Here is a 22994-nt window from a genome sequence, read left to right as displayed (position 1 = left end):
GTGACTGGTGACATTCCAGGCGGGGCTCCCGTATGCCAGAGAGAGCCCCGCGTTTTGCCAGAGAAATGGAGCGGGAGCCCACTCTGCACTTTTGCATTGCAGAAGAGGTCGCCACATTTCGAGCGGCGCCCCGGACGTCAGGCAGATGTGCCTGGTAATGGGTGTGGTGCGAGAGAAGACGCCATAGGAAGTCAGGCGAGGCTGAAACCTGATCGTGGGCGGGGCTCTGCCCAGGAAGCGGAGAGCCCCGCGTGTTGCTGCGGTGTAGCGAGACCGGCTTGTAGAAAAGACTGAGGCCTCGCAGGCTCCCGGTTAAAGTCCCGCTTGTGGCTGCGAGAGAGCGAGACCGGCGTTGGAAGGAAGACCGGAGCCTCGCGGGCTCCTTTCTGCCGCTCCCCGCCTTTTCCCCAGCGTGTGGCCTCGATGGAGAAGCAGTCCCCTGATAGCAGAGCCGGTGAGAGGTAGGAGCCCTCCCGGCTCCCGTGTATCCAGCCGACCACCACAAGCAGAAATGCTCAGCCCCCAAAGAACGGTGAGTGGGGCTGAAGCGGGAGTATTATTGGTGCCGTGAGTAGGCACCGGAAGAGCCCAGGTGAAGGGGGGCCCTCAAGGCACGGTTGGTGCCAGTGCTTTCTTTCCTGTCACAGCTGCAACGCAAGAGCGCGGGCAGCTGCAACGAGGGGGCATTTTTGGTTAGACGTCCCGGAGTGGGGCTTCAGAGGCACAGTTGTGCCAGGGCTAATTTCCTCAGCTGCACCTCGAGAGTGCAGGCAGCTGCAACAACAGGGGTATTTCTTTTTAAAGTAAGAGAAGCAAGGGTGAGTTGCACCCCCGATCCAGTAGAGCCCTGACATTTGGACAGAGGGCATTTTGGCCCCAAACAAGGCCAGCTGGCCTGGGGTCACTTTTGTGGTATTGGGAGGGCGCGAGGCCCTACAAGGATGCATAATGTATTTATGCCTGAGGTGATGTGTGCACCTAGGGACTGTTACTACGGTGCACTTCTAAATGTGATTTATGCCTAATGTGTTTGTGCATAATATGATGCTGAGTACAGTCATTTACCAGTAGTGGCTGGATGTTTTATATTTGCTACTTGTGCTTTCTAATGGTTCTGACAGTGGCCCGATTGGCCCGGTCATGTATATAATCCCCTGTGAAGGATTGGCCAGTGCCAGGTGGCACAGTGTACATTTGTGATTATGTTTCTAATGTGTTTATGATAATAAAAAGGCTATTCTTGTTTTATATAACCTTGTGTGGAGTTTCTTTTGTGGTGTGCCTAGTGTGTCGCTGCTGTGTGTGTGTGTTGCGCAAACGCTTTACACTTTGCCTCTGAGATAAGCCTGACTGTTCGTGCCAAGCTACCAAGGGGGTGAGCATGGGTTATCTTCAGCGTGTAACTCTCATGCCCTGACTAGAGTGGTGGTTTCTGCCTGGCGTAGGAGCAAGCCCTAGCCAACCAGAAATCCAATTTCTAACAAGGCCCTTAGTCTCCAACTGCTGGGAAAGCTACTTCTGTCCAGTCTTGTAGGCACTAGCTTATTAGAACAGACTTCTGGGCACCAGGTCTCTCTCCAGCCAGGTCTTCTTCAGGGTCTAGTCTTCTTTAGTCAACTGAGACCTATTAGAATCAGAAGTCCTGCTTTATGTGCTCCTGATTCAGGTAAACAGGAGGCCAAGAACATAGCCCTTTGAGAGTAGTTCCAGTCCCTGAGTGCCAATAGGATTTAGGGGTTCTTGAATCCTTGTCTGAGCCTGGATTCTTCTTCTAGCAGGGCTTCCTTCTTCAAATGGAGTCTTCCTAAGTCCAGGAATGTTCTGAGGAGGTGGTGGTGGTGCCAATTTTATGCTGTGCACTAGGAAGTGATTGGAGGAATTATGCTGCCCAATCCTAACAATTTTCTCATAGTCCCCCCCAACAACTTTTGCAGCACTCCCTCTTTGCCTTATTGTAAAATTACCCAGGAGCTCTGTTGCGGGGATTCTGCTGAGTCACAGAACTATGCTTGAGAACCTTAGTAGGAAGTCATCCCACCACCTGAGTACCCATGAGCCCGGGACCAACTAGCTATAGTGTCTCACTTGCCCTCCTACTGACTCACAGAGGAACAAGTGATTAGACAACCCAGACCACAACATTCCTGACCCTCTCAGGAATCGTGGTTGCAGGACACACCCTCTCGCTCTCACACTCGTACTAGTTCACAAAAAGTTCTGACAGAGACACGAGGAAGGTTTAAAATGTTTATTTTAACTATTGTGCTCTAGTATGCAGTATATGTGCCACAAGAAGTAGGAAAATGCCTAATACAAATACGGTTAGCATAGCAAATAGTCCGTAAATCATAAATGGAGCTCTCATTATATACAATAATATTACCTAACCTATCTCCCCTTCTACAGAAGCAAAATGATTATATATCAGACAATCTCTAGAAGTTAGCAGCAGACCCAGTGCCTCAGTATACACAAATGAAAGCTCTACATCTCAGATGATGTCACAATCTTTTCCCTGGAAAAGTCCATCTCCAAGTGTGTGTTACCTATCTGTGCAAACCTATATGACAAATGTACATGTTATCAAACAACAGCTGCAATTGCATGTTTTGTCTAGGTGCTAAGGCCTGAGCAGAACAGAATAACAAGGGGCATTGTTGTTCTTCCTTGTCTACATGTTCAGACTAAATTACAGAACAGAACATTTTGCTATGTGGTATCATGGATAGGTCTGCATCCATGGCTACCCCCAGGTTTCTTATCTGTCTTGATGTAGTTTGAATGACATTGAGTTCTTTGGGCCAACTATGGGTAGGCTTGTTGGTGTGCCATTGTCCACAGATCATGATCTCTGTATTGGTGGTGTTGAGCTTTAGGTGGTTACTCATCATACATGCATTTAAGTAGCAGATGCAGTTGTCAGGTCTGGACTTGAAGAATTCATCTGAAACATCCATTATTAGAATGATTTTCATACCATCTGCTTAGTTGTAGGAGGTGAGGTTGAACAATTTAATCAAGTCTGTTATGAGAGTTCATGAGATGAGAATAAGTGTGAACATATGAGTGGGTCACCATTGAGTTGGGTGTGAAAGGCCAATGTGAGTGGTGATAGATACACTAAGCTTTGTCTGTCTTGAGGTATGAGGCAATCCATTTTAGAAAAGTTGTCCAGAAGCAATAGGGTGGGCACTTTTTTGCTCACTGTGAGTTTAGGTGTTGTTCTGACATCAAGTCATTTTCCTCAGTAAAATTGGCTAGCTGAGTAAAAAATATTTTACCCAGGAACCAGCCATTAGATATTTATCTATGGTTTGCTGGGTTGGATGGGTCGAAATTCTTATTCTTGAGGCGTGGGCTGAGGGAGGTTTTCAACAAGAAAGAACCTAATAACAGGGACTTGTTGAAGGAGGGTTGTGTTTAGCCAGCCAAGATGGCGGACACGCTCTAACGAGGTTCTGTGCAATTGTCCTGTTATCCGCTATTAATCCTACACCAGCAGTTGCATCAGCAGACTAGGCCTACCTCATTTGCTTCCGGGAGTGCCTCAATACTGGGTCCTCCTCTCACCGACTCGCAGGCTCCCCTGATATGGGGTTTGGAGGCAGTGCCATGGTGGAGCCTAAGCTGCTGTGGAGTTGGGAGGTTTGCGAAAGCGGGGCTGCCTGACTGTGGATCGGAGGCAAGACCGCTAGCCGGTATCGATAGACCTGGACTAGCCCCCATGCTAAACATTTGGTATGCGGGCTTGAGCCCCTGCTGGGGTCTCCACTTAAACTGCCTGAGTGGGACGATGCTACTGGCCAACTTTCCCCTGAGACGGCAGGTGTGTTGTTGTGTCCCGGGTGTGGCTGGCTGCCAGCGAGGAGAAGACGGTGTGGGGCGCAAACACTCGCACGGATGTGGTCGAGCAGCTTCCCTCCCCAGGCTGCATCTTGCCTCAGAAACCTTTGGGCTGCGTTGGGCATAGGTTCTGTGGTGCATGGGAAGGCGGAGGACGTGCGTACTGCCCTGTGCACCCTGGTGAACTCTGTAATCTGTGCCCGTGGAGCTGAGCCCCAGCCTGGACCTTGACGGGGCACCAACAGTTGACATACGCTGGGTCTGTGGACTCCTGCCTTGACTGTGCCCAGGCGGGCAATTGTGACCGGACAGGCCACTTACCTTGAGGCTGCTCTTCTTCAGCCCGCACAGCCTCCCTTACGGCGTGGAGCCTTTCAACCCACAAACGAGTGCTGGGAGGCACCTGTTGAAGACAGCGCTTGCCACAAACTGGCCCCCTTTTTTGTCTCTAGAGACCTTTACTGCCTCACCCTCTATTGGAAGGAACCTACCACAACTAGGGCCTCTTCTGATCACAATATTAGCTATCACTCATAAAAGGGCCCCATCCATTGTTTATGAGACTCACTGGCCTTGTCTTACTGCTAGGTGCTGGCGCCCCGCCCAGTCTTCTCCTCATTACCATCTGTGGCGTGTGAGTTCCCTTTCCTTTCCCTCTCCTCCCTGTGACACTACCAGTGCTACAAATCACCTCCATCCTGGACAACACATCAGTCTCAGAGGTGACAGAGGACTCTCATTGCTGGCTCAACAACCAGGGGGACTACGCAACTGTGATAAAAACGCTCTGCTAACAAACGAAGCACTCCACTTCCCTGTTGCGAGCCTACCTGATGCTGGCCCCTCTGATGCCCACCGCCCAACAGCTGCCCATGGTTCACCTTCGCCTAGCTGGTCTGCCGGCTGCAGCCCACACTAAATCGCCTATGGATCGGCCAAATGAGATGCATTTAGGGACTGAGTCGCTTCTCCTTGAGGTGTCAACGGGAGCTAAACTAGATACGGTCCTGCAAGCTGTGGAAAAGATTGGTGCCACACTTGAACTGACGCACACATCCCTGGAAGGCAGGATTGACAAAGTCACGGCAGATGTAAATCTCCTACATGCAGACCACTGAACGCTTATGGATAAAGTGTGAGACGCCGAACTAACACTGACCGAACTCAAACCTATCGCTTGTTGACCGAGTCCACACCTTGGAAAACAAAGTGAAGGATGCCGAAGGCAGCTCCCACAGGAACAATGTTTGGGTGGTGGGACTGCCGGAAGGGGAGAAGGGCCTAGATGCTGTGGCCTTCACCGAAAATTGGATCCGCATGCTCCTACCTGATGCTGCGTTCACGCCCTTCTTCTCAGTTCAGTGGGCCCACTGCATCTCGACATGGAGGCCACTGCCCAGTGCTAGTCCTCAACCCTTTCTGTTCTGCCTGCTGAACTATAAAGATTGCAACACCATTCTGCGTGAAACAGGCAAGCTTCAAGAGATCAAGGTGAACAACTCCTCGATAATGTTCTTACGAGACTATACAGTAGCGGTCTACAAACAAAGGAACTCCTTCTGAGCTGTCAAGAGGAGGTTTTACGTGCTGGAATTGTGCTACTCCTTCGTGTTCCCTGCCTGCCTCTGATTGGCATTTGAGGGGTGTACTCACTTCTTTGATTCCCCTGAGGAAGCCTAGCACCGGGTGGAGGCGAATGGACTTGCTGCCTTGCGGTCCTCCTCTGCTGAGGCTGCAGAGAGACAGTCCCCCAGGAAGTTGCGTCGGCGGGGCAGGGGTAGGCGAGCGAGCCGACCCCACCCCACACAAGGCTGTCCTGAATCTGGAACAGATGCTGACTGAGCACAGAAAACCCCTACACATGGCATCCACAATGTGGGACTGCACCTCCAGCCCTGACTATAATGTCGGCTCCAAGAAATCCCTCAGTGATGACGGCTCCTCTAACACTTGGCCATCAAGAGCAGAAACATTAACTCTGCCCACTATAATGCCGCAAACAACTGATGACATTATCAGAATCCCTGACTCTGATCACAGCTATCGCAGCAGATGCCCTACAGTATACAAATGTCTCCCCACACTGGGTCATACAGATGCCTGTTATCTATGATTGGGTTCTGAGTGAGAGGGGTTCGACTGCGGAACGGGCCCATTGCATTGTTACCTAGACAGGGGGTTTGGGCATCGTCTATGCAATAATTTATTGTTAACATATGCTACTTGCTGTTTATACTACCACCTGCACATTAGGGGTGGTGCTCTGCTGACTTGGAACACTCCTACACCCCTTAGATTTAACTAATACATTTGTTAGTTGCCACAATTAGTTTGGTAGTTTAGACGGTCGCCTGTTGCTCCACTGCCCTAGTAAAGTTTTATGTATTGGGATTTACTCCCCCTTTTATTAATGTTTTCTCACGGTTCTGCTCTTTTGCTCCTACACACTCTGCTCCCTGTTTACCCTTTCTCACCAGCCCCTATGTGTGAGCCAAGACCCCTCGTTCAGAAGTGGGAGGGATGAACGTGTGGGACTATTACAAAATCATGACCCACACTAACATAGCCACCTGGAAAGTACGGGGCATGCACATGCCCTCAAGCCAGTATGCAGTCTATTCATACCTTAAGCGCAGATCCGCTCGCATAGCACTGCTACAGGAGATGCACCTGACAATTACTGAGGCTGATTAACTTCGTCATCAATCGTTATCAATCGCAAGGCCAGGTGTTTACACAGATTACTCTTCATACGCCGGGGGGTGTTAGTATGGGTGAAGTCAGAGACTCCATTATGGCAGAAGATAGGGTGATGGACACAGACGGTAGATATATATTCATAGGGTGTCGCCTACATGGTAGGCAGGTTCTCTTAGGAGGAATATATGTCTCTAACACAGATACAGCTTCATACCTACACAAGCAATCTGGCTTACTATTCAACTGGAGCAGGATCCCCTGGCTTCTAGGTGGGGATTTTAACTCTGTTCTCGACGCTGCCCTAGACCGGTCCTCCCCTCCCTTGCTATGCATGGTGTCCTTGTCTAATGCACATGCACCGAGCGATTTGCTCCAACACTGGTCTCTTACAGACATACGGCTCAGCCTCAAACCTGCCTTACAAGTCTATTCCTTTTACTCTCCACCTCACAACCTGCATGTGCGGATCGACCACATGGTGGGGTCAGCTGCACTTCGCCCTACAGTCCGTCAAACCAACTATCTGGGTCGCACAACTCAGACCACAACCCCAACTCCAAACATTGCCCTGGGACGTTCCTGCCATGCCCACGTGGCACCTCCAACCGGCAGCACCGGCAGACCCGCCATTTCAGAAGTCCCTCGGCATGGTAATGATAGAATACTTTGATCTTAACCCCGCTTGGCTTCTGACAGGGTGATCGAATAGGACGCCTTTTAAGTCACTATTAAGGGAGACAGCTCAGGCATCACATGGAACATCTGTAGGGAACTAGATGATACCATTGCCAAAATCAAGAGTAGGCTTATACATCTTGAAAAACGATTAGTTACATGGCCAGAATTCGCGCGACTCATGGCCGAAACGCACAGGGAGCATACCACATTACTTGAACATCTGCGCTGTCTAAATTACACTGCATATTTTGCATGTACTCATGCGACACCGGACCGCATGGGGTGGCTACTGTTATAACTAATACATCAAGAACAACCCCAGCACCCCATTCTCTCGCTGCGCGCTCAGGAAGATCATCTCCTGCACACACTGCATGAAATACATGCTGAATTGAAAGGCCACTATTCTTTACTCTATAGATACACTGTTAGACCCAGCCCAGAACGCCTTGCATAATTTTTCTCAACAGTACGCCTGCCTGCTATTTCCCCCATTCAGCGGGAGGAGCTGGAGGAACCAATCTCGCTCTCCGAGATTCGTGAGTCCATCAAAGCCCTGGTATCTGGCAAGACCCCAGGGCCAGATGGCCTGCCCGCCCGATACTACAAAGCATAAACCTCGGACCTGACTCTGCGCCTTCACACTTTATATGCTGATGCCCTTATGCCCTCCATCCTTCCTGAGTTGTTAGGGGAGGCACTCCTTATTTTTCTACCTAAACCAGGTAGGGACCCCACTGCCCTTGGCTCTTATCGCCCTTTAGCCTTACTCACACAGGCTACAAAATATTGGCCAAAATACTCGCTGATCGATTGGCATCCCATGTTCCCTCACTGGTTCATTCGGATCAAAACAGGTTTGTCCCAGCTCGTAACACCTCCATAAACCTGAGGCGCTTCTTCCACTTTTCCCCTTATTCCTCACTTCTCTGGCCTTCAATGGACTGTCTTGTGCTAGACTTAGAAAAAGCCTTTGATTCTCTGGAATGGGATTTCCTTTTTGCCACTCTATCTCGCTACGGTATTGGGCCCTGGTTTATTCGTCTTGTTCGATTGCTTTATACTGAGCCGATGGCCAGGGTGAGGACGGGTTCATACATATCCGACCCAATCCCGGTGTGCCGTGGTACCCGTCAGGGATCCCAGCTATCCCCTTTGCTTTTTTCCCTGGCCATCGAACCGCTAGCAGCTGTTATTCACACGAGGGGTGCAGATTGGGGCATTCCCATGGAAGACGACACCCACATTATATCTCTGTACGCAGATGATCTCCTTCTATACCTACGAGATGTGAGGTCGACACCCACTGCACTGTCTCACATACTCACCAACTTTGCTGCCCTCTCTGGCTTGAGGGTGAACTGAGCAAAACCCTGTTTATTCCTGTTTGTGTCAACATATCCTGACCCCTGCCTTGACACTCTGCGGTGTACCCATAATATGGCCACCTAATTAATTCCGGTATCTAGGGATTAGGATTTATCATCATCAACTTATCTACTTGATGGTAATCTTACCATAGATGCTGCAGCTATTAGGTCCCAAATGTTTCTCTGGTGCACGCTCCCTCAATCGGTCATGGGCCAGATAGTGCTACTAAAAAGGGTGGTCCTGCCGAGACTTCTATACTATTTCACTAACCTGCCTCACTATGTCGTACCCACCTTCTTTCATTCATTCGAATGCACCATGAAGGACTTCATTTGGAATGATTCCCGTTGTAGAGTGGTGCTCTCCAAGCATTATTTGCCCACGGTTCAGGGAGGTCTAGCTGTCTGTGATATGGAACAATACTATTTCGCTTACTAGCTTCAGTGGGTGGCCTGATGGCAGGACTCCAGCTCGCTGACACAGCCACGCACTCACCCCCATGGTAGCTCCAAGCACTGCTCCGATTGTTTCACCCCTGCACTCGTGGTAGGCCACCAGACTCCCTACTGCTTGGAGTTGCTTAAGGTTCCTTCTGCAGAAACTTGTATCTCACACGACTGACTACTCCTTATGTGCTGGCGCTGCCCATATTAGGGACCGCCTACAGCCCAACTGTTACCTCGTCCACTGAGCTGTCTACATGGTGGGAGGATTGCCTTCAAACATTGGAGACCTCAATCGTGATGGTGTCCTGCTACTCTACGTCACACCAGTAGAAGAGGACGGTCTACACCCAGGTCAATTTTTATTGCACATCTCCTTAATTACTGCTTTAGGGCGCCGATGGGGAGACATGTCAGGCGAGCATCAGACCCACCTCACTGTGCAATACTTGCATGTCATGGGAACGGGTGAACCTATCACCAGATGGTTCACAGCTTTGCTGAGTCAGCAAGTGGCGGTGCCGCTTTACCCCCGAGACAGTGTTGGGATACAGACCTGCCCGTCACTGCCTAGACAAACAATTGGCGACAATATTGGAAAGTCCTAGCAAGATTCCCCGAAATGCTCGTTTTCGCCTGTGTCAATGTTACATCACACAAAGAGCATATCGCACACTAGATAAAATTAACTGATATTTCCACCCCACTGATGAAGCCTGCCCTAGATGCCGCACTTTAGATGCAGACCTGCTACATATGATGTGGTCCTGTCCGCCGCTCGCATCATATTGTTGGTTGGTCATAGCCTCTCTGTCATCTTGTACTGAACGCACCATGACACACACCTGGGAGGAATATCTATTACATCTATTTACTAAGTAAACGACAGGAGGACGACTTCACGTTTCTTAGACTTAGGGTTGCTGATGGCTAAACGCTTAATCACGAGGAGGTGGAAGTCTCTTGACCTTCCTCCTCTGCTATCCTGGAGATGTTCGCTACTGGTATGGGCCGAGGCCGAAAGCATCACCCTGCATAAAGAGAAAACGCTCTGCTTCTAGGAAATCCCCATTGTGGCTCACTGGGACGCTATACTGCATGAATTTCGAGAGGGGCCCCCACCGGAGTCGAGTTCTTAGGGAGATGTACACCAGGCAGCAGAGGGAGTTGGAGAGGTGCAGAAGAAGCCTCCCCGCCCCCTTGTGACTTGTGTGTGCTGGGTTACATCTGGGGCTAAGCGTAGACCTTGCGCGCTCCACATGACCGACAAGGTCAGGGCCTTCCATGATATATGATACCTCTTTATTTATAGTATGGGAGGGCCGATACTGTTACAGTTGGGCTAAGTTATTTCTGTTATTTATGATTTGCCCCACTATCTTTCCCTCCCTCCTCCAGATCTATACCGAGTTAACTAGGAACAACAAGGTACCACCCCCACACATGAGCTGTCCTTGGCAGTCTACCCACAACAGGCTGCCCCTCTCTGTTAACTAATGACACACCTTACCAACCGACTTTTCATGAATCGCCCCCGCTCACAACTTAACACTGTTAACACCCAATGTATTTAATGTTTGCAGAATACGCGGGTGGGTGCATGACTGTGTGTAAGATGGAAGTATGACCAGCAAAAGGCGGTATATCAGATTTTTTGATGTTGTATCCTACTCCAGTTAATTTCTGCATTTGTTAAATTGTACAATGAAAAAGTATAACTAATTAAAACAGATTTACACCTAAAAAAGGACTTGTTGAAAGCATCTTATTTAATTCTGCAATAGATATGGATTGCAACATGCGCAGTTGGTGAGGTCTTGTACCACTCTATTATGTGAAATGTGAATCAACCTTATGGAGCAGGGAGAAGGCTGGACGATGAACCGGGCCACTCTGTACTGTAGTGTGGACAATGAATAACTACAATGGACAGTGATGTTACTTTCACAGCAAGAGGTGTGCACAGTTTATTGCTGTACCTACATTACAGCTGTTTCCTAAGTTTCTTGTGGAACCTATACTGCCGCGATATAAGGGAAACAATACTTACTAAATTATGTAGATCCAGTGGGAGATTAAACAAATCCTTGTTAGTGTTTTTTCTTAGTCCAAAAGAAAAGAAAATTTATGTGTGAATGACCTGAGCCAGGTGTGGCTATCGAAAGATTTACATTCTTTTGCAAAACCCACAACGGGGAAGTGAAGGTTGATGTGGAATTATTATGCTTCATGGCTTTAGATATTCAGTGCAGATTTGCCATATGGCATGGAGGGTAATGCAGTAATCCAGAGTGGAGTTTCTTCATGATGTGCCAAGACTGTTAAGAAGAAATCATGCAGGTCGTAGGTGGTTTAAAAAGTATGTAAAGAGTTTGTTAGTGAATTCCATAAAGGACAAGCAGAATTACAGCATTTAGGAAAGGCTCCTGTCAAAAAAATGTGTGCACATGTTCCAAATATGGGAGCAGGACTCACATGGTCTACAGCTGTAGTAGACTAGGGCATGCGCTATAAAAATAAAGTCTAGATTAAAGAAGGTGGCGGTACAAAGGTACCACCTGCTTTAGAGGGGGCCTAATGTTAGTAAGGGAAAGGGTATAAGTGCGAGTTCCTTGAACGTAACAGAAGGTGAGATACATGAGAATACTAACTGATTCGCAGTAGCTGTACATTATCACTGCCAGAAAGGTGAGAAAAAGGAGTGTGTCAGGATGGTAAATAAGAACATGGTTTTGTCTACAAGGTATCCATCTGTTACAACTGAGAGCGAAACTCACCAGAGACCGTGGCATGTTTGCTTCGCCTTGCATATACAGACGGTGAGGCAGTATCTTTGGTTCTCCTGCTTGGTGAGGACTTTGCTTTTGCTTCACAGGGTTGGCTTCAGCACTCCTGTGACTGAGTCAGCTTGGGGATTTTGCAACTGGCAGCTATTTCCACAGGCAGTGCTGGGCGCCTGGCTAGACAGAAGGAAGGATGTTAAGGTTCTTCTTACACAGGCTGCCCTGAGGAAGTGCGATTATTCCAAAGGAAATTGCATGGCTAGCCGTAAATATATTCCTATCCAAGACAGTTGGATTCCTAGTGTTTGTTGTCTACATTTATCAATCCAAGATGGATTTAACCTTCTTTTCTGTGTTGTCTTGTCCCACATAGATCATATATAAGAAGGCTTGAATAAGAGAACTTTGTGTCTTAAAGCTTTTATATCTGTATACTTTGTCATGTTAACACCTACATTAGATACTGCTTTTGTTCTATATTTTTGCTTTCTTTTTCTGCAGCAGTATTCCTTGTTGGTTATTCTCCCTGAAGCTCTTTCTTGACCCTGCCTCGGGATAGTTTTGCTTCTTAACATTTGCATAATTCATCAACTTCAAAATCAAAAAAGATCTATTAATATTACCAGTAAGGCTTTGTCTACCATTTTTGGCTTTTAGCTCCTAAGTGAAACCCTCAAAGAAGACACTCCGCACTGTTCACGTAGCTATTAAGGGCAAGCTGGCACCATGGCTACTAGGAGGAATTGCACTTTTCTTGTGAAACAAGTGAGACCCTTACAGTGCCTAGTCCTTCACACCATCTCGAAGGAATGGCGGAGAAATTTAAATAGTACATTGTAAGAGGGTGAAAGTGTATTAAATCAAAGGAGGAAAGGGGAAATATTTATGTTCCTGAAAGTGGATCCTCCCTCCATTTTGGGGTGGTGAGTACAAAAAACCCTAGCATTAAATCAGAGTAAAAAAAACTAGATCACATGTTTAGAGTCAGTGAAGGGGGTATAAGGAATAAAACTGTCAGAAAAGCCTATTGGGAAGTACATGTTAGAAAGGAGGATTCAGGATTAATTTCAAGAAAAAGTATTTTGTGCAAAGACGTTATTAATGAAGTTGAGAACTCAAAGGTGTATGGAGAAGGGAATATATCATCTCCATTTCGAAGTGGAATTGGAGTTATGTCCCAGGAATATTAGGGGTTATGGACCAAACCAAATCTTCTCCTTAGTTGTCTCCATTGGAAGGGGTATGTAAGGCTAGAAGACCAAGAAGACTCTATGGGCTCTCATTATTTAAACTTAAACAGCATTATTTAAATAGGTTCCAAACAATCAATTTTAAGGCAAATTATATCCCTAAGTCATAGGATGCAGATTTAAAAACAATGGATTTGCCTCCATTTTACGAACAGATACTACTGCACTAACAGTTCAGGTTATACCTGACTGATTGCTCCCATGGACCATCTGTTGCAACAGTCTCCCAGAGATTGTTGCAACAATGGTCTAGATTTCTTTAATGAAATAAAGGAAGTTTTCTGTCTTAGAATGATATTGTGGTAATGGCTGCAATCAAACAAGAGCATGCTGAAAATCTATTAGAAGTTGGTGGGAGGAAAAAGGATAATATTGTTGAATTTTCAAAGTACAATAACATTTCTTGTATATCAACATTTTGAAATTGGTGGTGATGGTCTAATACCCAATGAGAAACTGGCAGCGGCAGACGAAAAACTTCTGGCATCATGACTTTAAGAAGAATAAAGATCCTTTCTGAGACTAGAATAGTTTTTTTTATTTGTTCCACATGCTAAAAAATATACCCAATGGGATATTTATTGAAGAAAAATGTTTGCTTTTAATGAAACGACAGCTGCCAAGAGTCTTTTGATTTGATACTGTTGCAGCGGAAATGGGTTTTATTTTCTGTACTGGGACCAAAAATAGGGTGGCCAGATTTTAAAGGCCAAAAACCGGGACATTTAAAAAAAAAAAAATAGAAGTAGGACTCAATTAAATATCATCCGAGGGGAACAGAATGATAGCACTCATCAATTGAGAACCACAACCTCAGCACAAGGGAAATAAATAAAAAGTATTTTTTTTAAACTCAGTATCATACATGTTACTTAAATAGCTTTCTATAAGAGCTGCTAACTAGTACTTTGTTGTTAACACATGAAAACGTACCTTGACTGAAAACTGGGACCTCAGCCAAAATTGCTGAAATCAGCCGGGACAGCTGGTGAAAACCAGGAACTGTCTCGGAAAATCTGGGATGCCTGGTCGCTCTACCCAAAAACCTAATTATTTTCATACCAATAAGGCCAGATAAAGTGGTATGGTAAAAGCTGCGCAAAACTTTGTGTTATAGTGTCTGATATTATATATTCATGGCGGTGCTCCAAGAACCAGAAAGGGCCCCTTAAACCCTTCAGAAATTGTTCAGTGGTGACTAGTGTTAGCACCTCAAAAATACTAATACTCACCCTGGTGAAGGATTAGGAGGTATAGGCAGCCTGTAAATTAATAATCAGAAGAATAATGCTTTTTTTGTTCCCCTGATGAAGTCATCAGTTAAGTTGCCGTAGGACGAAACACGTGTTGGCTACAAGTTTGTGTTGTATTTTCAAAGGATACATATGAAGCTTGGAAATAAAGACAGAAGTACAATTACTTCATCATGTGGACTATCACATTTTGAATCAAATGGGTCCTCAGGAGTGTTGTGAAATGTATTTTTATAACTACTTCTTTCAGAGGCACTGGTCCTCTGATGGATCTTGTTCGTCTTAGTGAGGGTTAAGAAGTAAGGTGTCGAACTGTTGGCCACACTGCAAGAAGACCTATTAAAGCAAGACAAAAGTCAAGTTTACCATGTAAGGGCAGATTAAGCATGGACCACGAAACCCAGACATACCTTACTCGGTCACTGAAGCTTATACAAGGCATTCAAACCACGTCAAAGGACCAGCAATCCCCCTTCTGCACCTAAACTGTAAACAATATGTCCTCAAGTCCAGTCCAAATGCACTGTTATCCCTTATACCATAACAGATACAAGTCAGACCCCAGCATTGGGCCCAAAACTGTTCCCAAGAGCAGAGCTTCAATGCCATAGGTTTTGCAGAGAGCAAAGCCCCATATTTGTTCCCCAATGTCAAAATAGGATCAGGAAATATTTTGAGAGTCATTGCATGTGGAGCGAGCCGTCTTCTGAAACTTGTCAACTGCAGCATGGAGCTGGGAAGGAACAGTCTTAATCGCATTGATTTCTTCTCATGTTCTGCATCATATCCACAATCACAGAACATGAGAGCAAGAGAGTCCACCACAGCCTGAATTTCGAACCCGGTTTGCTCTATGACTTGTTGATCTACTAAGTTTTATCCTAACCTCTACGTCCTACTTTGTTTTCTCTGGCTGTGCTGATTTTTCTCAACTTTGCTGAACGTCTATCACCATAATCCTTTAAGAAAAATAACTGCCTAGTTCCAGTACTTTTCTTCTAATTGGTATTTCATATAAACACAACGATATCGCATATCCTCTTTCCATTCTAATTATTCTTAAACATCTGCATCAATCGTGACGTTTTGGCAAAAGAGAAGTGTTCAGTATTATTATTATTTTTTTTTTTATAAAACGTCGCTTCATCATTCGTTATTAGAGCGAATGGTGTGTTTCAATGCTGCTTTCCAGTTGTTCTGAAAAATAAACAGTTTCGTATTTGTGTGCGCAAAAGGTCATGTAGCCTAAAGTGTATAATAAATGTACTGATTGGTCAGCACGATCAGCAGCCTAATTAGGAAGGTTCCACTATTCCACCAAACATGTCCTGGGCAGCAATAATTGTCAGGCTGCCTGCTTATGAAGACTGTCTTTAAATTTGGGGATAGAACCTCAGGATGAGCAGGAAAGGGAATGTAGTATTTACATATAGGGAAAGATTAGGATTGAGTAAAGAGTAGAGTCAGTGCCAAGAAGCCCATAGGCTGTGGAAAAAGGGCTCGCTTTGTTGAGCTTCTCACCATGTTGTAGAGTTTTGCTGTGGAAGTTGAAGGAGCGAGGATTTGGAATTTTGATGGTATTTCTTTCTGTCTGAACAAGGCAATGGACGATGGTTTGAGGGATCACACCGAGTACATAGATCGGGAAGAGAAGGGTGTCGCGGTGGAGCCGCGTTGTAGTGCAGGGGGGCAGTGGAGCAGCAAAGAATGGTGGTGTAAAGAGTGCTGCCATAGTGAGCGTGGAGAGGAGATTGCTCCAAGCAGAATATTGGTGTGTATAGGCCAATAGCGCTATGTTCCTTTGAGGTTTAAAGATTTTGAGCTGGCTTAGTTCTGAGGAGCATTTTCACGCTTAGGGTTAGCTGTGTCCGTGAGTATGATTTAAGTGAGAAGGTGTGTGGTTGACTGAGTAGGAGGCAGGAATGCAGTGCAATGTATGATGGAGGTATGAGGCTAGCATCTATATATAATACAGTTGCTTGAGCTCTTCACTGACTGTAGCTGGTACTGCTGTATGATTCCATCCTAAAACACGTGCTCCTGTTGTAATACACACCTCTCAACAGTATCCTGAAGAGCGCCTCTTGTGCAGTTCGTGTATTACAGGAAATATTGGAAGAGAGCAATGTGCTAGCTCACATCAAAAGGGAAAGCATTGTTGGCGCTATGAAATAGTTTTTGGGGGCGGGGTTGGGAGGGGGTTTGAAGACAGCAGTTCCATTGCAAAACTTTCACTGGTGCCCCTTTTCATTTTTGCAGATAATTAAGATCCGAAGATGTTTTGTGCACCCTTTCGAATTTCAGAGAGCGACATTATTTTATTTTTTATATAAAGCCTCTTTTTTTTTAAACTATGAGATACACTTATTTAAGTGACAGCACAGAACATCTTGGTGACTTCTCCTGGTTTCCCGGGCGAGAGACGAGGGCGATGTCTCCATTCTAGGCCTGTTGCCATGGGCGGGCGTTGTTTCTGTTTATGGAGGGGGTGCAGGCGCGTGCGCATTCCTGGCGTGGCTAAAAAGAGGAAGCGAACTGAAGTCAAACAATAAATCTTACCAGTCACAACCACAACGTGGGAAGTCGTATCCATGAAACGCAGCTGCAGAATGTGCAACTGGAATCTGTTCCGCTGCAAACAGGACTATCCGATTTCAAGCGCCTGCGTGAGGACCCGGGCTGATCCTCCGGCCACCGGGAACACTCTAGGACAGAAGGATTAGGGTGTGAAATCGATCACTCGCCCACCCTATCCCAAGTTAAAGTTAAAAGTTTCATGCGAGTTCCACAAGAAAGAATTCAAGAGATGTGCAGTGAGCCAAGTGGGAGCAGCAAGTCAGCATGGCATGATTAGATAATTGTTGCATAGACTGTTTTTACTACCTAGTAGATAACTGGCCTCAAGATATGTCATGAAGAACCAGGCCTGCACTATCTAGGAGATTGCAACAAGGCAAAGAGGATGGTGGAAGTATGCATCCCACTAATCACAACCAATTTTATGCAACCATATTTGCATAATGTACCGAGATATCAGAGGTAGTATTTGGTAAGATTTCTATTCTACATAGCCCACTTACTCTAATGAGGCCTACCCTGATAGTGACCTCATTTAAGGCCCTCGTAACTCAATGGCACTGCTTCTTTTTTTTTAGGTCTCGCCTGACGCAGCGCATGCGCTGGTCTGGCGAGACTTATTGAGAGCGCTCCAAAAAGTGCTACCAGGCCAGCCTAGAGCTACAGTGCATGTGCGCGGGCGCGCGCGCCACTTTTACCGCGATTACTTTCACTTTGGCGGCCGCACGGTCGCTTTGATATTTGATCACGATCACTTTCACTTTTGCAGCCGCTTGGCATAGCCAATAGGTCTCACTTTTGGGACCTTATAAGTGTTTAGTTATGCAACTGTTGCATGGCTAAACACTTATAAGGTCCCAAAGGCGAGACCTATTGGCTATGCCAATGCTTATTTTATTTATACAGGGCTCGAAGAAGAATATTCTAAGAGCGTGTTAAGTGCTCAACATTATCTCTAACTGCTGCAGTCCGATGTGGTGTGCCATACTGTTTGCAGCTTTATTGCACCCGCATCAAGGCTGCGCAGATTGTTGGGCAAGTAATTGTAGTTGGCTACTAACACCTACTGTATATAATAATCAAGCTTGGTTTTCTATCCTACCACCTCTAGTATTTTTTTCTTCTCTTTACTTTTTTGATGCGTTTTACTGCTTATGGGTATGTCTGCAATGAATGCCCTGCCGCACAGCTACTGTATACTAGTGCTTTGGGGAATGGCGATAATTGTACAACTGTATCATATTGTACCCTTGTCTCCTTGCGGTATAATGTGATCACTGTTTCTAATGCTGAAAAGTTGGATAACTTGAAACTGATAGGTAAAGGTTTTTTTTCTTTAAAAAGTTACAGCCATTTAAAAAGTTGTATTGGAAACCTATTGCAGATGTTGCTTCTATTGTCATGTCTAAGCTTTGAACAAACCTAATATAAGCCTCTGGTCCTGCCATATAATAAAAACATTTTCTGGCTGTTGTGGCAAGAATTTTCAATTATATTAAGGACACGGAGGGGAAGATCATCCCGCCGAGCTATCATTGCCATTAGTATTATCACTATATTTATTATTTTCAAGTATTATTGTTCAAATAATGGCGCAGAGTTTATAATTGTTGTATGTGAATGTAATACTCTGTTACCTGACCTTGTTGTTTGAATGTGATAACCAGAAATAGTAGTTACTTCTCAAATTTCTATTTCAGGAACAGAACAGAAGCAATATTAAAATTGGAGGCTCAGTTTAAGAACTTGGAGCAAAGCAGCCACGGGAGGCTCTCCTGAGATTAAGTTATATATAGGACGTAGTTTAACAGATGTTAAACAAAGTTGAAATTGGAAGGCTGTTCAGAACTGAGAAAGTTGCTCTCTAGTGTTATGGACGGATGTGTTAGAATTTCACAAAGAAAGAGGTAGAAAGATTGTGTCTCTCAGTTCTGTGGTGATAGGGTCATGGTGATTGGTGGACATTTTTATTGACTGCTCTTTGAAAATGTTAGTAAAGAAAGGGAAGCATAATCCTCGCCTTTGTGTCCTTAATTAAATTGAAACTTCTTGACCCAATAGCTAGAGCTAGAGCCAAGGGTTTTGTGGATCGAAAGGAGCAGTGAGTGGCGGACTGTTTGCCTTGTTCATTTTCTGTTTGCCTATGGGGTTTTTAGTTTATAGTTAATGATGAGGGTTGATGTATAATCCTTGCCTCCTTGTCCTTAATACAACAAAAACTTTCATTCTTAATAGCTGGGAAAGTTTACATTTCCCTTTTTTGCCTTCACTTGCATGTAGGGTTGCCACATGACTGTTTTTTTTTTATCAGCAGACCAGTATTTTAATACCCCAGCCGGTAAAAATCACTCAAAGCCAGTATTTTTTCCTCTTATCTGCACGTACTTAAAACAGTAAAATATAAGACGAAAGCTCTTTACCATATGCTCTAGAACTGCCTTAATAAGCAAAGCAAACATAAAAAGAAAGGCAGTGTTAACAATAAATACAAACAATGTATTTAAAGGTCTATGTAAGTAGGATGTCAGAGCTTTTGCAAAATCTTAAAACATGAGCAAATGACCAGTATTTTTGTCTGGGAAAATTGACAACCCTAGTGGTGTTGCAACAATTTTCAGTGGGGGGTGCTGCCATCAATGTTACTAACGTATACAAAAAAGTGATGGATGGGATGCTTACATTAATTAAGGCCACTGGTAATCACTCGGTCTGCATCCCATTCCATCGTTTTTTTGTCCACAATGCCACCTCAGATTAGAATCAGCCATATGGAAATCAGCCTTGTTCCTGCTCCAGTAGGAACTGTCCAGCCTGGACTGCCAAGCCAGGTCCTTCCTGAACAGGAACACAAGCAGTAGGACCGGGTTCACTCTAGTTAAGTCGAATTACCAAAGGCTGAGATTAATTCAGCCATTACACCCATGACTTTTTTGTATACTTCCTTACGATGCCATCAATATTACTGAAGTCACAGGGATTGTGAACTATCCAAGTGTCACACAAATAAAAAGTATAGCTAAAAAGTCATGCATACTCAGCAAGAGAATGGTTAGGCAATATTTAGGCTATGCTGGTAGGCGGGGCTGGGTTTGAAATATAAGGGTGAGTGGATAAAGCTACAAGCCACCATTTCGTAGTGTATTATATGGTGGCTGGTAGCATTGTAGGCAAGACAGAAATTGTTTTTGTGCAGAAGTAATTTTTTAGGGCTTGTGGTCATGCTGACATGAGGCAGGGCGGGAGGGCTGTTTGGCTTGCGGGGGCTTTGGACCGGGCCGGATCTGGCCCATGAGCAGATCCTCTGAAGGTGTGGTGGCGGCAGTCTTTGCCAGCTCACAGCTATAGGAAAACGTTATGGAGGCATGTGAGGAGAGGGAGTAGGAGCCTGCGGGCAGAGTGGTGGGAGAGCAAGAGAGAGGTGACTGTGCGTGTAGCCATGAGTTCCCATGAGAAGGGACGGAGTAAGGCCTGCTGTCTGCTGCTGTTTGGCGCAAGGCCCGCAGCGGCAGGCTCAGATTCTGCATCCAGGGAGGTGGGCCGGTGAGAGTGAAGGGATGCCCTGGCGAGGCAAGGACCATCAGGGGTGGTAGCAAAGCCTGACAGTGGCGAGTGGGGGAATGGGCCATGACTCAAATGGTACTACAGGAAGCTTGGTAGGGAGGGGTGCAGATAAACACTGACCATTTTTGTGTGTGGAAAAGGCTGCTTTATTGAAACAGGTGCACATCACAACAAATCCTGGCCAACCGCCCATACAAAACTAAGACCTAACTATACATCCAGTAAACAAGCCCCTATATTACCCCAAACCCCTACGATCTCCCCCAAACATACCCACTCTGCAGCTAACTCATTAACTGTATTGCATTTCAACATTTCCAACTTTTAATTCCCCCTACATCCAATGAGTATCTATATGAACCTGTTAGTAACCAAATGTCCTAAACTGAACCTTTAACTACCTGCCTACCCTCTGCTTGCTTACACATGGTTCCTCCGCTTCCTTTCACATGGTTCCCCAACTGGCAACGGCAAACAACTTCTGCAAACTCCTGTCAAACTTTTCATGCCCCTGCCACCCAGGAAAGGAGGAGGGGTGATAAACTATCACCCGTATTTTCTTGCCCCCCCCCCCCAGGGATCGGCTTCCTTGTATGGCATAACCTTAGCGTTTCACGTACAAAACCTTACCCAGAACTTTCCTAATTTCCAACAAATACAAATCCAAGCCTATACTGGATAAGTGTACCCTATCACTTCTGAAAAACATTGAAGCCTCGAATTTAATGTCCGAATGACAATTCCTGCCAAAGCCGATCTACCTGCAAAAACGCACCATTTCCCTGTTGATTTTCCCTCCCACCCTGTCTATTGCCGCCGGCTTTGTAGCACCTCCCCAAGATCTTCGCGGAACAAATTCAGTCCACCACACAAACACCCCAGCCCACCGCACCTTAATTTCTCTCTCTTAATGGTTTTCAACAGCACTATCCATTTTTTTCCTGACCAAGTCGTTGGCCCCTAGGTGCAAAAGCAACACATCTGGACACCACTTCATTAACATTCGCCCTTTATCTTTCAAGGAGATTTGAAAGAGATGTTCATTTAAATCCAAATTCGCCACTACCCCTCTCTGTCAGACTTGAATCGCTGCCCATTTAATAAACGAGTGGCCTACTATTCAAATCACCACTTCCGCAGACGCAGAGCCCTCTACTGCACCTGGAAAGAAACAAATGAGCAGTAAGCATTTCACCGTGCTGCCCCGACCCCCATTCCCCTCATGCATCGCTTATAATAACCTGACGACCAGCGGTCTAACAAATGATGTCCTACTGATGCCAGCCCCGATTAGCTGCTTCCGACGCAGCTCCTATGCAAAAGCAATGCATGCCATAGTCAGCCTGCATCCCAACCGGGACAATGCCTCCCTAAGTAGAGCCCTAAACTGGTAAGCTGTCACCCTGCAAATGGAGGAAAACCATCTCACCAGTCCTCCTCCATCGCTCCACGCAGCACCTGCCTCATGCCACCGGGCACACTCCAAAAGTAGCCATTGCATTCAGTATAATCCTCTTCCCCTGACCCCGCTGATCCCAATTGCTCACCCCAGCTAACTCCTCCCAGTGCCCAAATAGAGCCAGGCCAGACTGATGTGGGCTGTCCTCCACCTCTCCTAACCTCCTCCATACATATGGGCTGCTCCAGAGCCCTCCCTCCTGTGATGTTCTACCCCTTGACCTCTGTCTGTGAAGGGTAGGGCCCTGGGTCAGCACCCTCGTGGTCTGGGGAGCCCAGGGGAGGCCTAGCGTGCGAGCAGCGCAATAACCACACCACACACACTGTTACTATGTTGGGCGCGAACTGCCTGGCACGCCCGCCCGTTTATTATTTATACGCTCGCTCACGTCGGGGACGTGAGCGCAACCTACGCGCGTTCTGCAGCGCTCTAGCGGAAACGCTAGAGTGCTAACTGTAACATCCCTTCTCAACTCAGTCCTTGACAACAGTCCATTTCTTACTTCGCTGCAGCACTTACTTGGCACGCAAAGTCTCTCAGCCGACTGCTGGGCCTGGGGTTCTCCCTCAGCTCATACCTGGCGGCCCTTCATGCGCCTGGGGCCGAGATTTCCGGTGGCACCTCTTGCCTTGGCCCACTACCTGTGCCGTCGGCGCCGTCTGGCTCAGAGTCTGTGTTGCTCCGTGGGTCGGAGCGGGATGTGTCCCCCGAGCCGTCCCCCAAGTCGTGGTCCACGTCGAGATCTGCCGTCTCTGGGTCGTCCGCGGGTCTCCTCACCACCTTGAACCACGATATGTTCCGGGTGACCAGGTCTCTCCCCTGACGCGCTGTTACCATGGTCCCTCGGCGGTCGACCACTCTCCAGTACCCTCTTTCATATCGAGTCTTAAACTTTCCTCCTGGCCGGCGCTCTTTGAGGACCACCGTGTCTCCGGCTTGAACTTCTCGGGTCACGGCCCGCCGGGCCTCACTGACTCTGTTGTTTCGCCTTTGGCGCCTTCGGAAAGCTTCTTCCTCACTGAAAGGTGGCGCTACCCAGCCGGGGGCTACTGGCAGCCCATCCCTGCGAGCTCCTT

General features: G+C 46.5%; 1 protein-coding gene across 3 annotated transcripts in view; it reads right to left on the bottom strand.

The window, feature by feature from the left end:
* Positions 1-22994, bottom strand: part of PGPEP1L (pyroglutamyl-peptidase I like) — a 319258-nt gene that overhangs the window by 165179 nt on the left and 131085 nt on the right. For all 3 annotated transcript variants that reach the window (XR_014978843.1, XM_085644510.1, XM_085644511.1), the window contains exon 2: positions 16881-17026. Coding sequence is in view for 2 of the 3 variants with exons in the window: in XM_085644510.1 (XP_085500636.1) it covers positions 16881-16914 (34 nt within the window). In the remaining variant the exon portion in view is untranslated. The remainder of the gene's footprint in view (positions 1-16880; positions 17027-22994) is intronic.

Source organism: Triturus cristatus, chromosome 3_1, assembly GCF_964204655.1.
Source record: "Triturus cristatus chromosome 3_1, aTriCri1.1, whole genome shotgun sequence".
NCBI classification, from domain to species: Eukaryota; Metazoa; Chordata; class Amphibia; order Caudata; family Salamandridae; genus Triturus; species Triturus cristatus.
This window is presented reverse-complemented; position numbering and strand designations above follow the sequence as displayed.